Here is a 15,178-nt window from a genome sequence, read left to right on the forward strand (position 1 = left end):
CCCCCCCCCCCGGTCAACAACCTTTAAGACCCCTCCATATTAAATAATTATTCTTTCGTTTCAAATTATTTAACCCTCATTTCTAAAGTTGCTAAAAATATTTGTTATTCTTGAAGTATCTAAAGTTAATTATTTTTTCTCTCATGTATCCTTGATAATAACTATTTTTGAATATTAACCACAACTCAAGATAGACATACAACTAAAGTTAATATTTAGCAAACAAAAATTATATCTCAAAGTTATAAATAAAAATATAATAATCAGCCCCCCACCCCACCCTCACCTCCTCATAATTAATGTTTTTCTAAAAAAAATTATAAAATAAATACGATAGATAATTTGAGTCAGACAAAGTAATTAAAGTAACAGTAAACAAGAAAACATAATAAAGGGATAAGGTAAGAAAGAGAGTTTTACGTATAAAAGCGATGATAACAAGAACGATTACGGTGACTTTTCCCAAAATGGTTCTCATGTAATGTTTTACGGCCGGAGTGAAGAACATGGCGGTGGCGATGATGGCGGTGAAAAGAAGTTGTGTGCAAACTATAGAGTAAACTTTTCTTATAAATGCCCATCTCATCTGAGGATCATCCATCTGCCCTGGATATATTTGACCGCCATTAACGCCACCTTTGTTACCGGACTCAATGTCCGCACCACCTTGTTTGAACATCTTGTCACGTTTTACTTCTCGAGAGATCTGATCAAAATTAAAGTTTGAATTTATTATAAGAGAAAAAGAGTCTTTAAAATTAAAAAAAAAATGGAGTAGTCCAAAAAGGAAAATTAAGATTATATTTGATCATAAATCAACTTTATTTTTAAATATATATTAGGTCATAATTCATGAAAAAAATGATAAGGTTTTGAAGATTTAGTAGTAATTATATTATATTGTACGTTTAAACATAATTTTGAATTCCTAAAATGGCAATATTAATAAACTCAAAATTTCATATAACAAAACGAAAGCTAAAATTATTCAATTTCACAAAATTTAAGAACATCTATTGTTATTCTTTTATTTTATATCACATCTTGAACTTACATCTTTAAATTATAAATTTACCTCTAGAATTGGTAGAGAAAATGTGTTTAATCAGATATCAGATCAACCCCGTAAAGGGGATGAAATGATATGTGAGGTTAATGGTGTTGTTTTGACGCAGATAACAATTGTTTTTCAATGTGAAGAAGATACTGAATTAAGATTGAAATATGGAAGAAGAAGAAGAAAGATTTTAATAAGAGCAAAAATTATTCTTTGACTTCTTTTTTACTTTCTTTTTGGAATTGTTATTAAAAGAAATTGGAAATGAGAGGTTGGGAATTAATTTTGCATACATAGCCACACAAGTGAACATATAGCTAACTATTTTTTCGCATTTTACTAAAAAATATCTTGCGCATAAATTTGTGTTCTAATAACGAATATGTAGAATGGTAGTTATAAGTTATTATCTTAACCAACTCTGCTACGTTTCGATTGGATTATATTCGTATTAATCATCCATGTATATTAATGTATCTTATATATATCATGTATATTTATTTATAAAAGTTGTGTTACATATATTTATTCATATTCACTATACTGTCAAATTTAGGTGTTTTTAACAAATTTTAATCACCACATTATGAAAATACTAATAAAATAGGATAATTATGCAGAATAGTAAATCTATAGCCAATATTAGGTACTATAGCAATAGTTTATAAAAATTGTCATTCGCTACCATTTTTAAATTCTTGCTATTCACTTGATTTGTACAATTCGCTTGATTTATAATAATTCAAAATTCGTATTAATTTGATTCCTGATTGTATAGATCCGAAAATTTTTATATGTTGACCCTTGCTATTTGTATATGATTTATGAAAAATTCATAATAAATTGCCTTTTGTATATTAGCAAGAAAAAAATATAAATATGGAGTTCTGGCAAATTTTCTAATGTATATAAATTCATAATTTACATATACTTACTCTTTTGTATATTTGTAAGCGAAACATACAAACTGCAGCCTTCATAGTAAACGAAATTATAGCTATTGAGTGCAATTATCGAAACTATAGCTGTAGAATCTTATTATGTTTATCACGTTTGTTATTTCTGTAATTTTCTCTAAAGTTTTTGTGACTATCAATTAGGCCCAAATACATTGAGCCCACATATACGCAAAGGGCGCAACAAATTTGGGTCATCCGTTTGATAATTTTGCAGTTCTGGGCAAAAATTAAACTTACACATTGGTTAAAGATTAGTGTTAGAATTTATAATGATAACTTTGTAGAAATCTCACTGATTTAGGAGTTAATTACATTGATATATGTTAGTTTATGATATTATGAATCTTATCAAAATTTGATACGTCTAGATATATGATATCAAAATTAAATATAATTTTCTAAATATATCATATCCAAGCGACTCATATATATCTGGACTATATATTTAATAATGTTTGCCAAATATATTTTCCAATCAATTTGGTCAAACATTTTTTGTACCAAATTTACTAATGGCAAATCTTTAGTTGACTCTAGTACCCATTGTTTCCACTCCCCCAAGTACAAAACAAAAACCCAAAATACTATGGGAACACACATGACTAATAAGGTGTGAGCAAAACAAGGGCCAAAATAATTATCTTTATATGCAAGCTATCAAGAAAATAATATAAGTAGATTCCAAAGCACACAAAAAAAAGAAAAAACACAACATAACAACAAACTCATCCATGGTGATAACTTACTCTTCTTCCCCTACTACATCCTCAACAATTTTTGACATTGGAAATTATTCAACTAAGTTGTTGAATATTGAGCCACAATCATGCATTAATTCTTCTTTTCCTTCTCCTCCAAAGCCACTCTTGATTTCTACTCCATCACAAGGAGGAAATTTTCCAGTAATTTTATTCCTTCATGGTTACCTTCTTTTCAATTACTTTTACTCCCAGCTTATTCAACATATCTCTTCTCATGGCTTCATTGTTGTCGCTCCTCAGGTTTGTTTTTTTCTCACATTTTAGTTGTCATTTCATTGATGTTCTTCAAGAATTATGATTCTCAATAATTAGAGATATTCTCTTTTTTTTTTTAATAACCGCGGAGTCTGATCTAGCTTGCACCTCATATTAATATCATTAGTACTTACTATCAAAGATATCATATAACTCTGTCCACCACCACTTAGGCGGTCAAAAAGAATTCATAATAATTTGGGATATTTTTATTTTTTTTTGCATGTGTTGATAAATTATAAAAAGTATTCCCTCCATTTCAAAAAGAATAAACTTCTTTTTTTTTCCAGTCTGTTTAAAAAAGAATGACTTCTTTATTTTTGGTAACATTTTAATTTATACTTTCCACGTTGTATGTTTAATGCCACAAAATTAAATGACAATTTTGTACATTTCATATAAATTTAAATTAGGACTACAAGATTAAAAAATTTCTTTATTATCTTTAAACTTGGTGCCAAATAACTCTATTTCTTAATAATTTGGGATATTAATTCCTCTTCCTTTGCCACTAATTTCCTGATAATTTGATGCAAGTTTTTCGATAGCATTGCTTGACAAATCATGTGATACATTTGCAATTAGCTCCGTAAAAAAATGTAATCGAGAGACGAAATATATATATATATATATATATATATATTAGTTGTTCATGGATACTCAATGCAGTTACGCAATATGAAACACTAGTTACTAACAGATTGGCAGTCTTATTTTCCAGCTGATTAGTTTTGCTTATTGCAGACAAATTCGGCGATTTGATAATATAAAAGCTTTTTTACACTATGAATTGTATGGAAGCTGTTAAATCTTATTTGTATTATGCATGTCATTATGATTCTCGGCTCTCATTTTGATTGTTCATTTGCATACATTACTAGTTGTATTTGGTGGAAGGAACAGATACAACTACGGATATAAAATCTACTGCTGAAATCACAAACTGGTTACCTGACGGATTACATCGTTATCTTCCCTCTCATGTTGGGTCAAATTTGAAAAAGCTCGCGTTAGCTGGCCATAGTCGCGGTGGAAAAGCTGCATTTGCGCTAACTCTAGGTAAAGTTGATAATGTTACTACTGATCTAAAATTCTCAGCATTGATAGGCATTGATCCTGTTGATGGTTTGGATAATGGAACGCAGACCACGCCACCCGTCCTCACATACATTCCTCAGTCTTTCAATCTAGATATGGCGGTAATGGTAATTGGCTCGGGTTTAGGAGAGGTAAAAAGGAATCCTCTGTTTCCTGCTTGTGCTCCGAAGGGAGTAAATCATCGCGATTTACAACGAATGTGTTAGGCCAGCGTGTTACGTTGTAGCTAAGGATTATGGACATGTTGATATGCTAGACGATGAAACGAAAGGGGTAAGAGGAAAGGCAACTTATGGTTTGTGCAAGAATGGTAAATCTAGAGAGCCTATGAGAAGGTTTGTTGGAGGAATTGTGATTGCTTTCTTGGAGGATTATTTGAAAGGGAATTCAAGTGATTTAATGGCTATTAAAGATGGATATGTTACATTGCCTGTTGAGCTTCAAGATATGGATTTTCGAATGTAGTTACAATGTGACTTTGATTATGAAGAAATAAATCCCAGAGCTCAACTATCTTTTTCTAAAATCTCCTGATGTATAGGTCTATGGGTACCTGCTATCTCATACCGATACATGTTTCTCATTATATTATCTTGAAAAGTCATTTCTATTTATATTTTCGTCATGCAACAAGTTAGTGGTCTAGTTAGGTCATATTAAGCCATAGAGAATTTGATCCTGTTTATATCATTTCTGTTCTGCTCTAGTATTAGCATTTTCATGAAGCCATTCTATTATCATTCTAGTTTTTAGGTGAACTATCCTTCTATCTAGATCGGTGATTTCATTTGACCGAGCAAGCTATCGAAAGCGTTGCAAGCAATCTACACTAAGTTAAGCTAGCTAGAAGATAAAGATAGAAACTCCATGAATCCCTTGGTGGATAAGTACAACGACTCAGTAGTAGTGCAGAATTAAGTTTCTTGTCTGGTGGATCTGATCTATAGTTAGGGGGCAATACATACCAAAAGGTTCGAAGAAGGGCTGGCACGGAGTTAGCCGGACTTCTTCCTCGAGTCATGTCATGATCGTGCACTTGACGCTATGAGGTAGCTATTCTATACTAGTTGAAGAAGGTATTATCAAACGGCAGTCCAGTGCACTAAGCATGATCACTCATTAGGTGAAGGGTCTTACCAAAGGAGTGCGACATATCTAGACTATTCAAATACAAATATTAGTGATTGTTTCCGATCAACTTTGTGTTCTTTGGAGCCAGAACAAAGGGTGTCCCATACTTTTTTAAAGAAGTAAAAACAAATGTTGTTGCTACTAGCGAAATTTGAAAATGCGACCACTATATTTATCATTATACTTGTATATACGAATAACAATATAACTTTTTGGCTCCGATAAACTTGAACCAAGACCCCTCATTGGTTGCTTCAAATATTTAATTTGTTGTTGGTTGCTTTGACTGAGGCTATTTTAGTCTTCTTCGTAACCCTCAACCTGTTGAGGGCATTCTGGTACTTTCCACTAAATCCAGATTAGGGTTTTCCGGAGCCGACTTGCCGCTCTCAAACTCTGTATATATATTCAACTACCTCTGTTTTTTCTTTGAAACTCCATTATTGCCTCCGTTTAGCAGTAAGTATTTTTTTTCTTTTCTTTTATGGATCAATTGATTAGTTATATTTTGTGTTTTCTGATGTGATTTTGAATTTCTGAATCTAGTATCTTTGAGGCTGTGATATGAATAATTATACCATCAAACTTTGAAAGTTTATATATTAAACTTGTTGATTCAAATACAATTCTCTGATGCCTCTTTCTTAGTAATTAACAACTACTGGAAACTTTTTTATTTTTCTTTAATTATGAAAAAAAGGCAATAAATTAGAGTCTCTGATGCACTTTGTTGATAGTGTAATCAGCGCTGTATGTTGCCGATAATGAAATTTGGGGCGGAGATTATGGCACCAATCATTCAATTTCTCAGATGCATTGTGCATTCAGATGCCTCTATACTTCCCATAATTTTCATTGCTTTTATGATGAATGTTCATATTCTTTAACTTTTCAATCACCATTGAATTTTTTATTTTGCGGCTTTTTTTATTTTTCAAACTATTTAAGTTTTTTAAATTTAACATGAATGCTTGATTATTATTTTTTTGATATTTGTTCTTTTTTTAAAAAAAAATATTTTTTTAATAAAAATTCATACTTATATAAGTTATATCTAGGAAAATTCTAACACTTAAATTTAAAAATTAATAATTCACAAATGTATTAACATTAACTTAAAATAAAAAATTAAAACAATAACAAGTTTTCAAGACATCTTCTAAAGAAATTTTGACATTTTCTAAATTATCTATTAAAACATACTTGTTGAACAACTTGTTTAGCAATTTTGACATTTTCTAAATTATCTATTAATACATAGTTGTTGAACCAATTTGTTGATACATATTCGATAGAAGATACTTAGAAATAACTTAATTTGTTATTGATTCAAAATTCAATTTAGTTGTTATTGATTCAAAATTCAATTTGAACTAGTAATTGAGTGTAACATTAACTAGTATGTATAGGCCACCATCTTACAACTCACTAAGTTAGAAGAACCTGCACATGAATGAAATAGTTAGAAGAAATCTGCACTTGTACGAATGTGAATGTGCATTATCATCTATACATTTAGGAGAAGAAATCTGCACACTTGTACGAATGTGAATGTGCATTATAATCTATACATTTAGGAGTGAAAAAACTTCTAGATTAATCAAAATTACGATCATCGATAATAAAAATATATTTTTATATTTTTTTTTTGTTTGAACTTTGAGAATCAAAATAAGATTGTACACTTTGAAAAGAGAACTTTGAAAATCAAAAATAGATGTATTAGATTTATCATGAGATAGAAGTAGATCTAGGAGGAGATGATTGAGAATCTGTCGAATATTTTTTAAAATTCTTTCCAAACAAAGCATTCATACAAATATTCTTTTCTTTATCTATTTTTTTTCTAAGCTCTTTAAGTCCAAAGTTAACATATACAAATTTATTACAAAGGATTTAACACGAAAATAATATAAATTATTAGGTTAATTTTCATGATTATTTCAGTATGTATTGAACTTTTTATTATACAACTTATTATAGTATTCAAATTAAGATTTCACTTATTAAAACACAGTTTCAAATATACAATCAAGCTCACATACATTCGACAATCAAGAAACTCACATACATCCGACAATCAAGCTTATATATATCAAGCTCACATACATCCGACAATCAAGCTTAATATATCAAGCTCACATACATCCGATAATCAAGCTCACATATATCTCACATATATCCGAAGTTCTAAATATACAATCAAGCTCAATATATTCGACAATCAATCCGAAGTTCTAAATATACAATCAAGCTCAATATATTCGACAATCAAGCTCACATATATTCGTCGTACTTTAGATGTAACATAATGTGAACCGTAACATATTTTGTAAGTTACAAATTATATAAATATGTTTTATAAATATTAAAATAGAATTTTTGTTGTTTAAAAATTAAAATCAGAAATGAATATATATATATATATATATATATAGAAGAGGTCAATAAGACCGCAACTAAACATATTAAAATATTATCTTTGTTGATTTTTTCCCTAATTCGATCTAACGGTCAATAAAATTAAATTCTCCAAAATTGCTACATTTTCTATCAAAACAACATTTATCACAGTAACATAAAAAAGACTCATATATTTCATATATAATAACGTCAATTAAACTATCAAATATACCTTTTTATGATTTGTTGCATAATAATTAAATTTGATTTTGATTTGAGTATCAACTTCCAACCTACATATCTTTCAACATTAGAATCATTGATTGCATAAGCAGTACTTTCAATAACATCAAAAAAATACTATATCCCTTGAAATATGTATAATAAGAGTGAGAATTTAAATATATCACGTAGAAACACATTCACTGCATTGACAAGAAAGAAATCAACAGTAAATGGCTAATTCCTTCCCCTTGATTTAACAAACTCAGTGTTGATGATGCTTTTCATATAATATAGTATTCTATATAATATTTTGTAACTATTCTATATAATAAAACAATATCTTATTAACCCCAACAATTATATATATCAATTGCTATTATCAATTTCATTGCACTTTAAACATGTAATTCATTTGTTAATAATACATGAAACGAAGGGACATGCTCTTCTATGAAAAGCATATAACTATAACATATTTTGGCACAAATTGAAGATTAAACATATCATCAAATAACGATAGATTTTATTATTTAGCTACCCTGTAATTATCGGGATAAGCTAGTAATTTAATTTTTTAGGGAGTTACCCTTAATACATCTACAACAACTTGTGCAAAATCAGCATACTCGTCACATTTATCGTTCAAATTCGATGATATTTTCACACAATCTTCATCTTGACAATCCAAAATTTTGTCAGCAGAATACAAAATTGCAACAGCTGCTACGAAAGTCGTGCCTGCAGACAAACTTTGATTTGCATTTGGAATAATTGCTTTTACTAATAAACTATAGTCTTTATAGCAATTTTGAAGACATTGGTTGGGATCATTTGGGTTGGTAGAATTTTGATTATCTATCAATTCCTTGACATAGCCAAGATTGTGAGCGGCCCGATCTAGGGCCGCTCCAATCATGATATACGCTAGACCTTTGGCATCGGTGTAATTACTGTACTCACTTGAATTATAAAGAGTTTGGGAACATAAGGCATTATTTCGAGTCTGGATGCACACATTGGATACTAAATCGGCAGATGCGTATCGAAGGAAAATAAAGGGAATAAGAAAAATTGTTACCCATGGTGTATAGTCCATGATTTTATTTTATTTTTTTTTGAAATTTGTGCTAGATGAAAAAAGAAGAAGATGTAGATCCATCCTTTTATTATGATTATTGGAAAATCTGGGATTAGATTTCATTTTAGGCATGTATAATAAATATATGTATCAAATTGGTCAAAAGTTAAAATGCTTACAATTTTGAGAGAATCTTTTCTTTCTTGTTTATATATAAGGAAAAAGAATTAAATGATTTTAATTAATTCCAATCAGATTTTATTTGAAAGATCTACAACTGAGATTTGTTAATTACTTCTTTGGTTTACTTTTACTGGTCACATTTTGATCTGACACACTTATTAATAAACTAATATTTAATATGACTATTTTACTAAACTATCCCTGTTAATTGATTTTTATAGTATTAGTTTTTGAAAAATGATTTAAGGAACAAATAATAATTATTAGGGATAAATATGAAACAAAATAAATATCTTTTTTAATATGTTAAAAATAAAAAATAAAAACAAAAACTAAACTTTAAAATAGTGGATAAATATAAATAGACAGGAGCGATAATACAAATGAATAAAAAAAAAGATAATACCTCATAAGAAAAACTTTTTTAAAAGAGAATGAAACAAAAAATTAGTTGTGTGGGTAGAATTATGTATTTAAATGGCTGCCATTTTAGTAAGTTCAATGAAAGATTGAATCTTACTTATAATCACTACATGGCCACCACCACACAGAACACAGGTTCTCAAAAAGAAGAAAATTCTTTTCCAAGAAAATACAAATGGAAAGAGAAAAAAGAAAATTGAATACTTGATATGGTTAGAGTTATATGTGTATTAATAAGATATACATAATTAGAGGCTCTAACTTAATTTCAGCTGCCAAATAAATATTCTGTCTTTGAATATGCAAATTAAGAATCACTTTTGAAAATAAATTAAATTTTAGAATTTAGATTGTGACTAATACATCAATTATCTACTTATATGTCAAGAGTTAGTAAAAACAAACTTTCAAAAATAGCAAAGACTTGAAATGCATGTAATGAGGTAAAATAGATGTAATTTAGTTAATTATGATTTGAAGATACATATTAGAAGAGGAGAGAGGCGAGCAAGACTAAGGCCTCATTTGTTTGCACTTAATGGAGGTCTGGATCTTAATCAATCAGACCTGTAAGAGACTCTTAACAACATTCAGACTCATTTGATAAGTTATCAAATAATGAATCATAGCTTCTCTGCTTTTGGCGTATTTTTTATCTCATAAGTAAAATCTTTTTTTCTCACTTTTGTCAATCAAACACTATTTTTTCCTAACAGGTAAGTTTTCATAAATCCTTTCAAGGTTTTTTTTTTATATTAATAATTTCTTGTATTGATGTGTGTTAAGACTCAAGAACACTGGTTGCAATAATATTTTTGGTATATTGTTTTTTAATAAGGTTTTTGAATAAAAAAATAGTACTCCAAATCATAATCAAAAGTGATATATTTTGTCGAAAGGAAAATTTTATGATCTTTTATTAATATAATGTTCAATATTTATATTTATATTATTGATTGTTATCATTTTTAATAATGTTGTATAAACCGAATACATGTATATTCGTGTTTTGTATCACTGAAGAGAATTTGTATGATTGACACTTATTATTTATATTTGTATAATTGGTTATTTGTTTCTATATAACTTATTGTTAACATTTGATTTCTATACTAATTGTTATAATTTGTATTTGTATTGAGAGAGAAAAAGAAAAGCAGAAAAAGGCGAGAGAGAAGAGGAGGCAAGGAAAGGAGAGAAGAGAAAGAAAATAACAATAAAATCCTAATTATAGCTGTAAATTATAATCTTTGAAACTATAATAATATATCGTAAATGCATATCACATATTCGCTGTAGATAATTTTTTTTTTAAAAAAAAGAAAAGAATAAATGAAATACTAAAGCTTTTGCATTGGGTCCAAGAACTATTTATAAAGAAAAAACACACATCAATCTTGTCAAACTCTCTTTCACTTTTCATGATTTTAAACCTTTCATTTTTACTTTTGACCAAATATAGGTAAATATTTGAAGTAAAAGATTGGAATATTAGAAAGATCTTTGTTAAAACATGGTTTACAACTTCTCAATCTTGGGATTTGGGAACACATACTGGTAAATACTCCCTCCGTTTAAGTTAGTGACTTTAAAAAATTATTTACCCCAAATTTTATTTTAATATTATAAGTCTTTTTATAGTCAAACAAACGTTTTAATGAATTTATCAGATTATGAATTTCAAAAATCGTATAATCATAACGGATAAACATTACCTGCCAAGTGGTTGATGGTATCCCTCTCGAATACGAGACTTTTTGTTTTGGAGGGAGAATCCATTATTTATAACATGTTTATAACCATAAAAATAAGATCCATATTAATACAAATGATACCACAAAATAATGTTTATAACCATAAAAATAAGGTCCATATTAATATAAATAATGTCACATAATAATGTTTATAACCATAAAAATAAGGTCCATATAAATACAATAATGCCACATAATAATGTTTATAACCATAAAAATAAGGTCCATATAAATACAAATGATGCCACATAAATCGAAAGAGAAGAAATTAGACAAAAGCAAAAGGCAAAGATATAGCTCCATGAATGATCAGTCACTGGCAATGCCAACAATTAATGTCCAATAACTATCACTTCAAATTATTTTTCTGTTTTCTTTTATCTTTCTATAATTTACACAATAATGCATGCAACTTCATTTTTTCAAAAGAGGGTTGTGGTTTGAATGTGAAATAGGAATGGGCAGACTGAGAGGAAATCATTCAAAAACACAAAAGTCCCATCTATTTTTGTTTAGTTAGAAGAGGCAACACGAATCTTGAGACTAATCGTACCCCTCCTACTTTTTGTTACATAGGTAACATCACACTAGTAGCTCCATAGTTAACATATTATATTGATGAGTTACATGTTAAAAGAGAAATTTAAGAGTAGTTTACACACATACTTTTATAATGAAAACATGTTATAAGGGAAAATAATGATGTAAACTTAGGCTACTAGAAATAAAGATTTTTCCCACTATAAATTAATGATACCTTAGTGTTATACAATATGATTTTCCAGTTATTTCCAACTAAAGAAGTTCACCTCGGGATGACTCATTTGGTTTGAAGAGTGATCATGATCTATACGGATGAATAAGGATCTATGAGCTTGTTTGGCTCAGCTTAAAAGCTGGTCAAACTGACTTAAAAGCTGATTTTTGACTTATTTAGCTGTTTGGCAATACTCAGAATAACTTATTTTAAGTTTAAAAAAACTTATTTTAAGCCAAAAGTTAAAAGCTGAGGTAGAGGTGCTTTTTTTTTTTTTAGCGTATAAGTTGTTTTAAGTTGACCACATTTTTATCTTTTTGCCCTTAATATTTTTATACAATCTCCAAATTACAACATAACCCTAACATCTCTTTCTTCCATTTTTCCCTTTTCACGTTTGGCATAGCAACTTCAGCACTTTTATCCAAACACATAACTGCTTATTTTAAAAATAAGTTTCAGCACTTTCAAAAGTACTTTTTTAAAGCTGCTTTTATTAAGCCCATCCAAACGGGCCCTATATCACCTCATAATGCTTTTTGAGTTGAGCTTGTGGCATAGGGTTTACCTAGTGCATGTGGTTAATTTGCGGATAATTACTCAGTGGGAAATTTGCTCAATACACACAAAGTGCTCACTTGAATGGTAGAGGTTGTATCGACTGTGATTATTCTTTAAGTTTCCCCAAAAAAAACAAAAGAGATTCTCAATATTATTAGTTTTTCTTTTTTCATTGAGTCAATCAAACCATTCGTAGAAACAATTATCGAATATTTTTCAAATGAGAAATAGGGATTTGTTAAGTATACTAACGAATCTGATATTTACACCTAATCATACTATGGTCAAACCTCATAAACTTTGATGTGCTCATTCCTTGCATCATCTTATACCAGTCATTTTTGCCTTTCTCTTATTCGATTAAAACTAGAACAGAAAAAATAAAAACATCCCTCTTGTCCTATTGCTTTTGTTTATCAACCTGAAAAACAAGTTGTAATATTTCAAATTTTGCTGCTCATAAAGTTACGTTGTTGTGGTCCAACTTACCATATTTGACTTTGGTATGTAACATTTTAAGTAGATTTGACCTTGAGTTTTAAAAATGAATGGACACAAAACACATTAGGTGAAAAGTTATGACTATTATTCACTATATGTTAGAAAGTAGATCGAATCTCAAAAAGTCCTTCTCCTCACACCTTGAAAAGACTCGTGGGGTTTCAGTCTATAATATGCACGAAATCAAAGAGAAAAAAATAAAACTTTTAACTTTTGTAATCTTAAATTAAAAATATATAAAACGTATATCAAATATCTTTTAACTTTACTGAAACACGTTAAAAGGGAAGAAATGAAACTAAAAGGTTACTAAAAGAAAAGACATTGATCTTTATTGTATAAATCTTATTTAACGTGTGGCAACTTTTTGTCACAAGTATGTTTAGATTATATCCAACTAAGAGAAATGTTTTTTGTGCAATAGATGTAAGTGAATAAATTAATGCATTTGAACATTTGAAATATTCTTTTCTATGTGTTCCACACTCGTATAGTATTTCTATATTATATAATCATGTTTGGTACGTGGAATATATGTATTGTTGTCAGAGTAGCGCCAATATTTTTTTTATATTAACCATCTCACTATTCCTAACCCCATGGCCCATGTTCAAAAGATGATAGTGAATTCCTTGTCCCAAAGTTCTAAATCTCGAGGCAATAGTATAAGAAAATTGCATTTATATGTCTATTGTTTTATGGGGGTTGTGTTTTTGGAGATGCATACATACATATATAAACCTTCATATATATAATTGGATAATTGAATTATAATACAGGAATTATTATGTGAGGACTATTAAAGTATCGAGTCTATAAGGTAACTTAAGATTATTGTTAATAATAATAAAAAAAAAGATAACTCTTGTTAGTCTGGTATAAGTAATAGTAAGTTGTGTGGTGTTTGGTGTGCTCTCGATGAACCTTGAAAATCTAGAAGATCGATTATCGATCGCGCTTCATGAAATTTGTTTTCTACCTAGTATTTTAATATAGTATCATAAAGTTTTCAGATAATATAATCACACGTTTTTTACGAAGCTAGAAGTTAACCCCCGTCACTAAACCCTAGGTCACATGTCCCTACACACCCATTGGTTCCTCGTGGTCCAAGTAGGGAAGACCATTTGCTTCCTTACGCAAATGTTGGACTCGTACAAGACAGGCACCCCATTTCCATCACACACACTACTTATCTTTAGATACCACACGAGTGTTGTCCTTTCCTTTCATATTTTTACTTTTCTTGGTATTTTTTCCCTATCAAAGTTCTCGATTAAATTTAGATCTCACATTAGGCACTTTTAAGGGTGACGCTTCCAATACACTTTTCTTTATATTCAGAGCTCGAACTCGAATCATCACTACACTACATTTCATGTAGGTGGTTTCTCTCTTTTACTTTCTTACTTTTTCATCCCTATACTTTCTTATATTTGACACTTATGGTCCATTAATTTTACTCTATCCATCATTCCTCGTATCATTTTTTCCAATTTTTTTGGTCCAAGAAAGGGAAACAAAGGTCTAAATTTACGGTTGCATGAACAAAATAAGGACACTCCTTCCTGACCCCCCCACCCCCACCCCCACCCCACACAATACAATCAATCAATCTGAGTTTAGGTCCCATTAAATAGGCTTTTTTTTTGCAGAAAAATGGATGCAAACAAAACTAGTCCTCGTCATCTTATTTTCCTTGTACATCAAAAGATACACACTCTCTCTATATATAAAATAAATACTTTCTACGTTCTAATTAATGTGGCATAATTTACCTAATTAATACAAAATTTTAAAAAGGAACAAATTTAAGCATTTTGTTTAAAATATTTCTTGACTACAAATTAGTGTATGTTTTGATTTTTAAAAAGATTAGTTTAATAAAAGAAATAAAAAAATTTCATACGAATTGTGTCAAGTCAGCAGAATCAAATAATACAAAATAGAGGGAGTATATGTTGAATTCTTCATATGTTTAATTCTATCTATATATATATATATATATATATATATATATATATATATATAT

General features: G+C 29.2%; 1 protein-coding gene, 1 non-coding gene and 1 pseudogene across 2 annotated transcripts in view; 2 read left to right on the forward strand and 1 right to left on the reverse strand.

The window, feature by feature from the left end:
- The window catches only part of LOC107030797 (protein LIFEGUARD 4-like), a 3,462-nt gene extending 2,184 nt beyond the window's left edge, over window positions 1–1,278 (reverse strand). Inside the window, exons 1-2 of the mRNA XM_015232047.2 lie at window positions 1,076–1,278; window positions 421–706 (exon numbers count right to left, since the gene is read on the reverse strand). Of these exons, the coding sequence (XP_015087533.1) occupies window positions 421–679 (259 nt within the window). The 5' untranslated portion in view covers window positions 680–706; window positions 1,076–1,278. The remainder of the gene's footprint in view (window positions 1–420; window positions 707–1,075) is intronic.
- Window positions 1,279–2,747: 1,469 nt separating this feature from the next.
- On the forward strand, window positions 2,748–4,672 carry LOC107030453 (annotated as a pseudogene).
- A 1,143-nt stretch (window positions 4,673–5,815) lies between these two features.
- LOC114074129 lies at window positions 5,816–5,900 on the forward strand. The gene has a single exon (XR_003574611.1). It is a non-coding gene; the product is annotated as a small nucleolar RNA snoR116 (small nucleolar RNA).
- Window positions 5,901–15,178: the final 9,278 nt, after the last annotated feature.

This window comes from Solanum pennellii, chromosome 9 (assembly GCF_001406875.1).
Source record: "Solanum pennellii chromosome 9, SPENNV200".
NCBI classification, from domain to species: Eukaryota; Viridiplantae; Streptophyta; class Magnoliopsida; order Solanales; family Solanaceae; genus Solanum; species Solanum pennellii.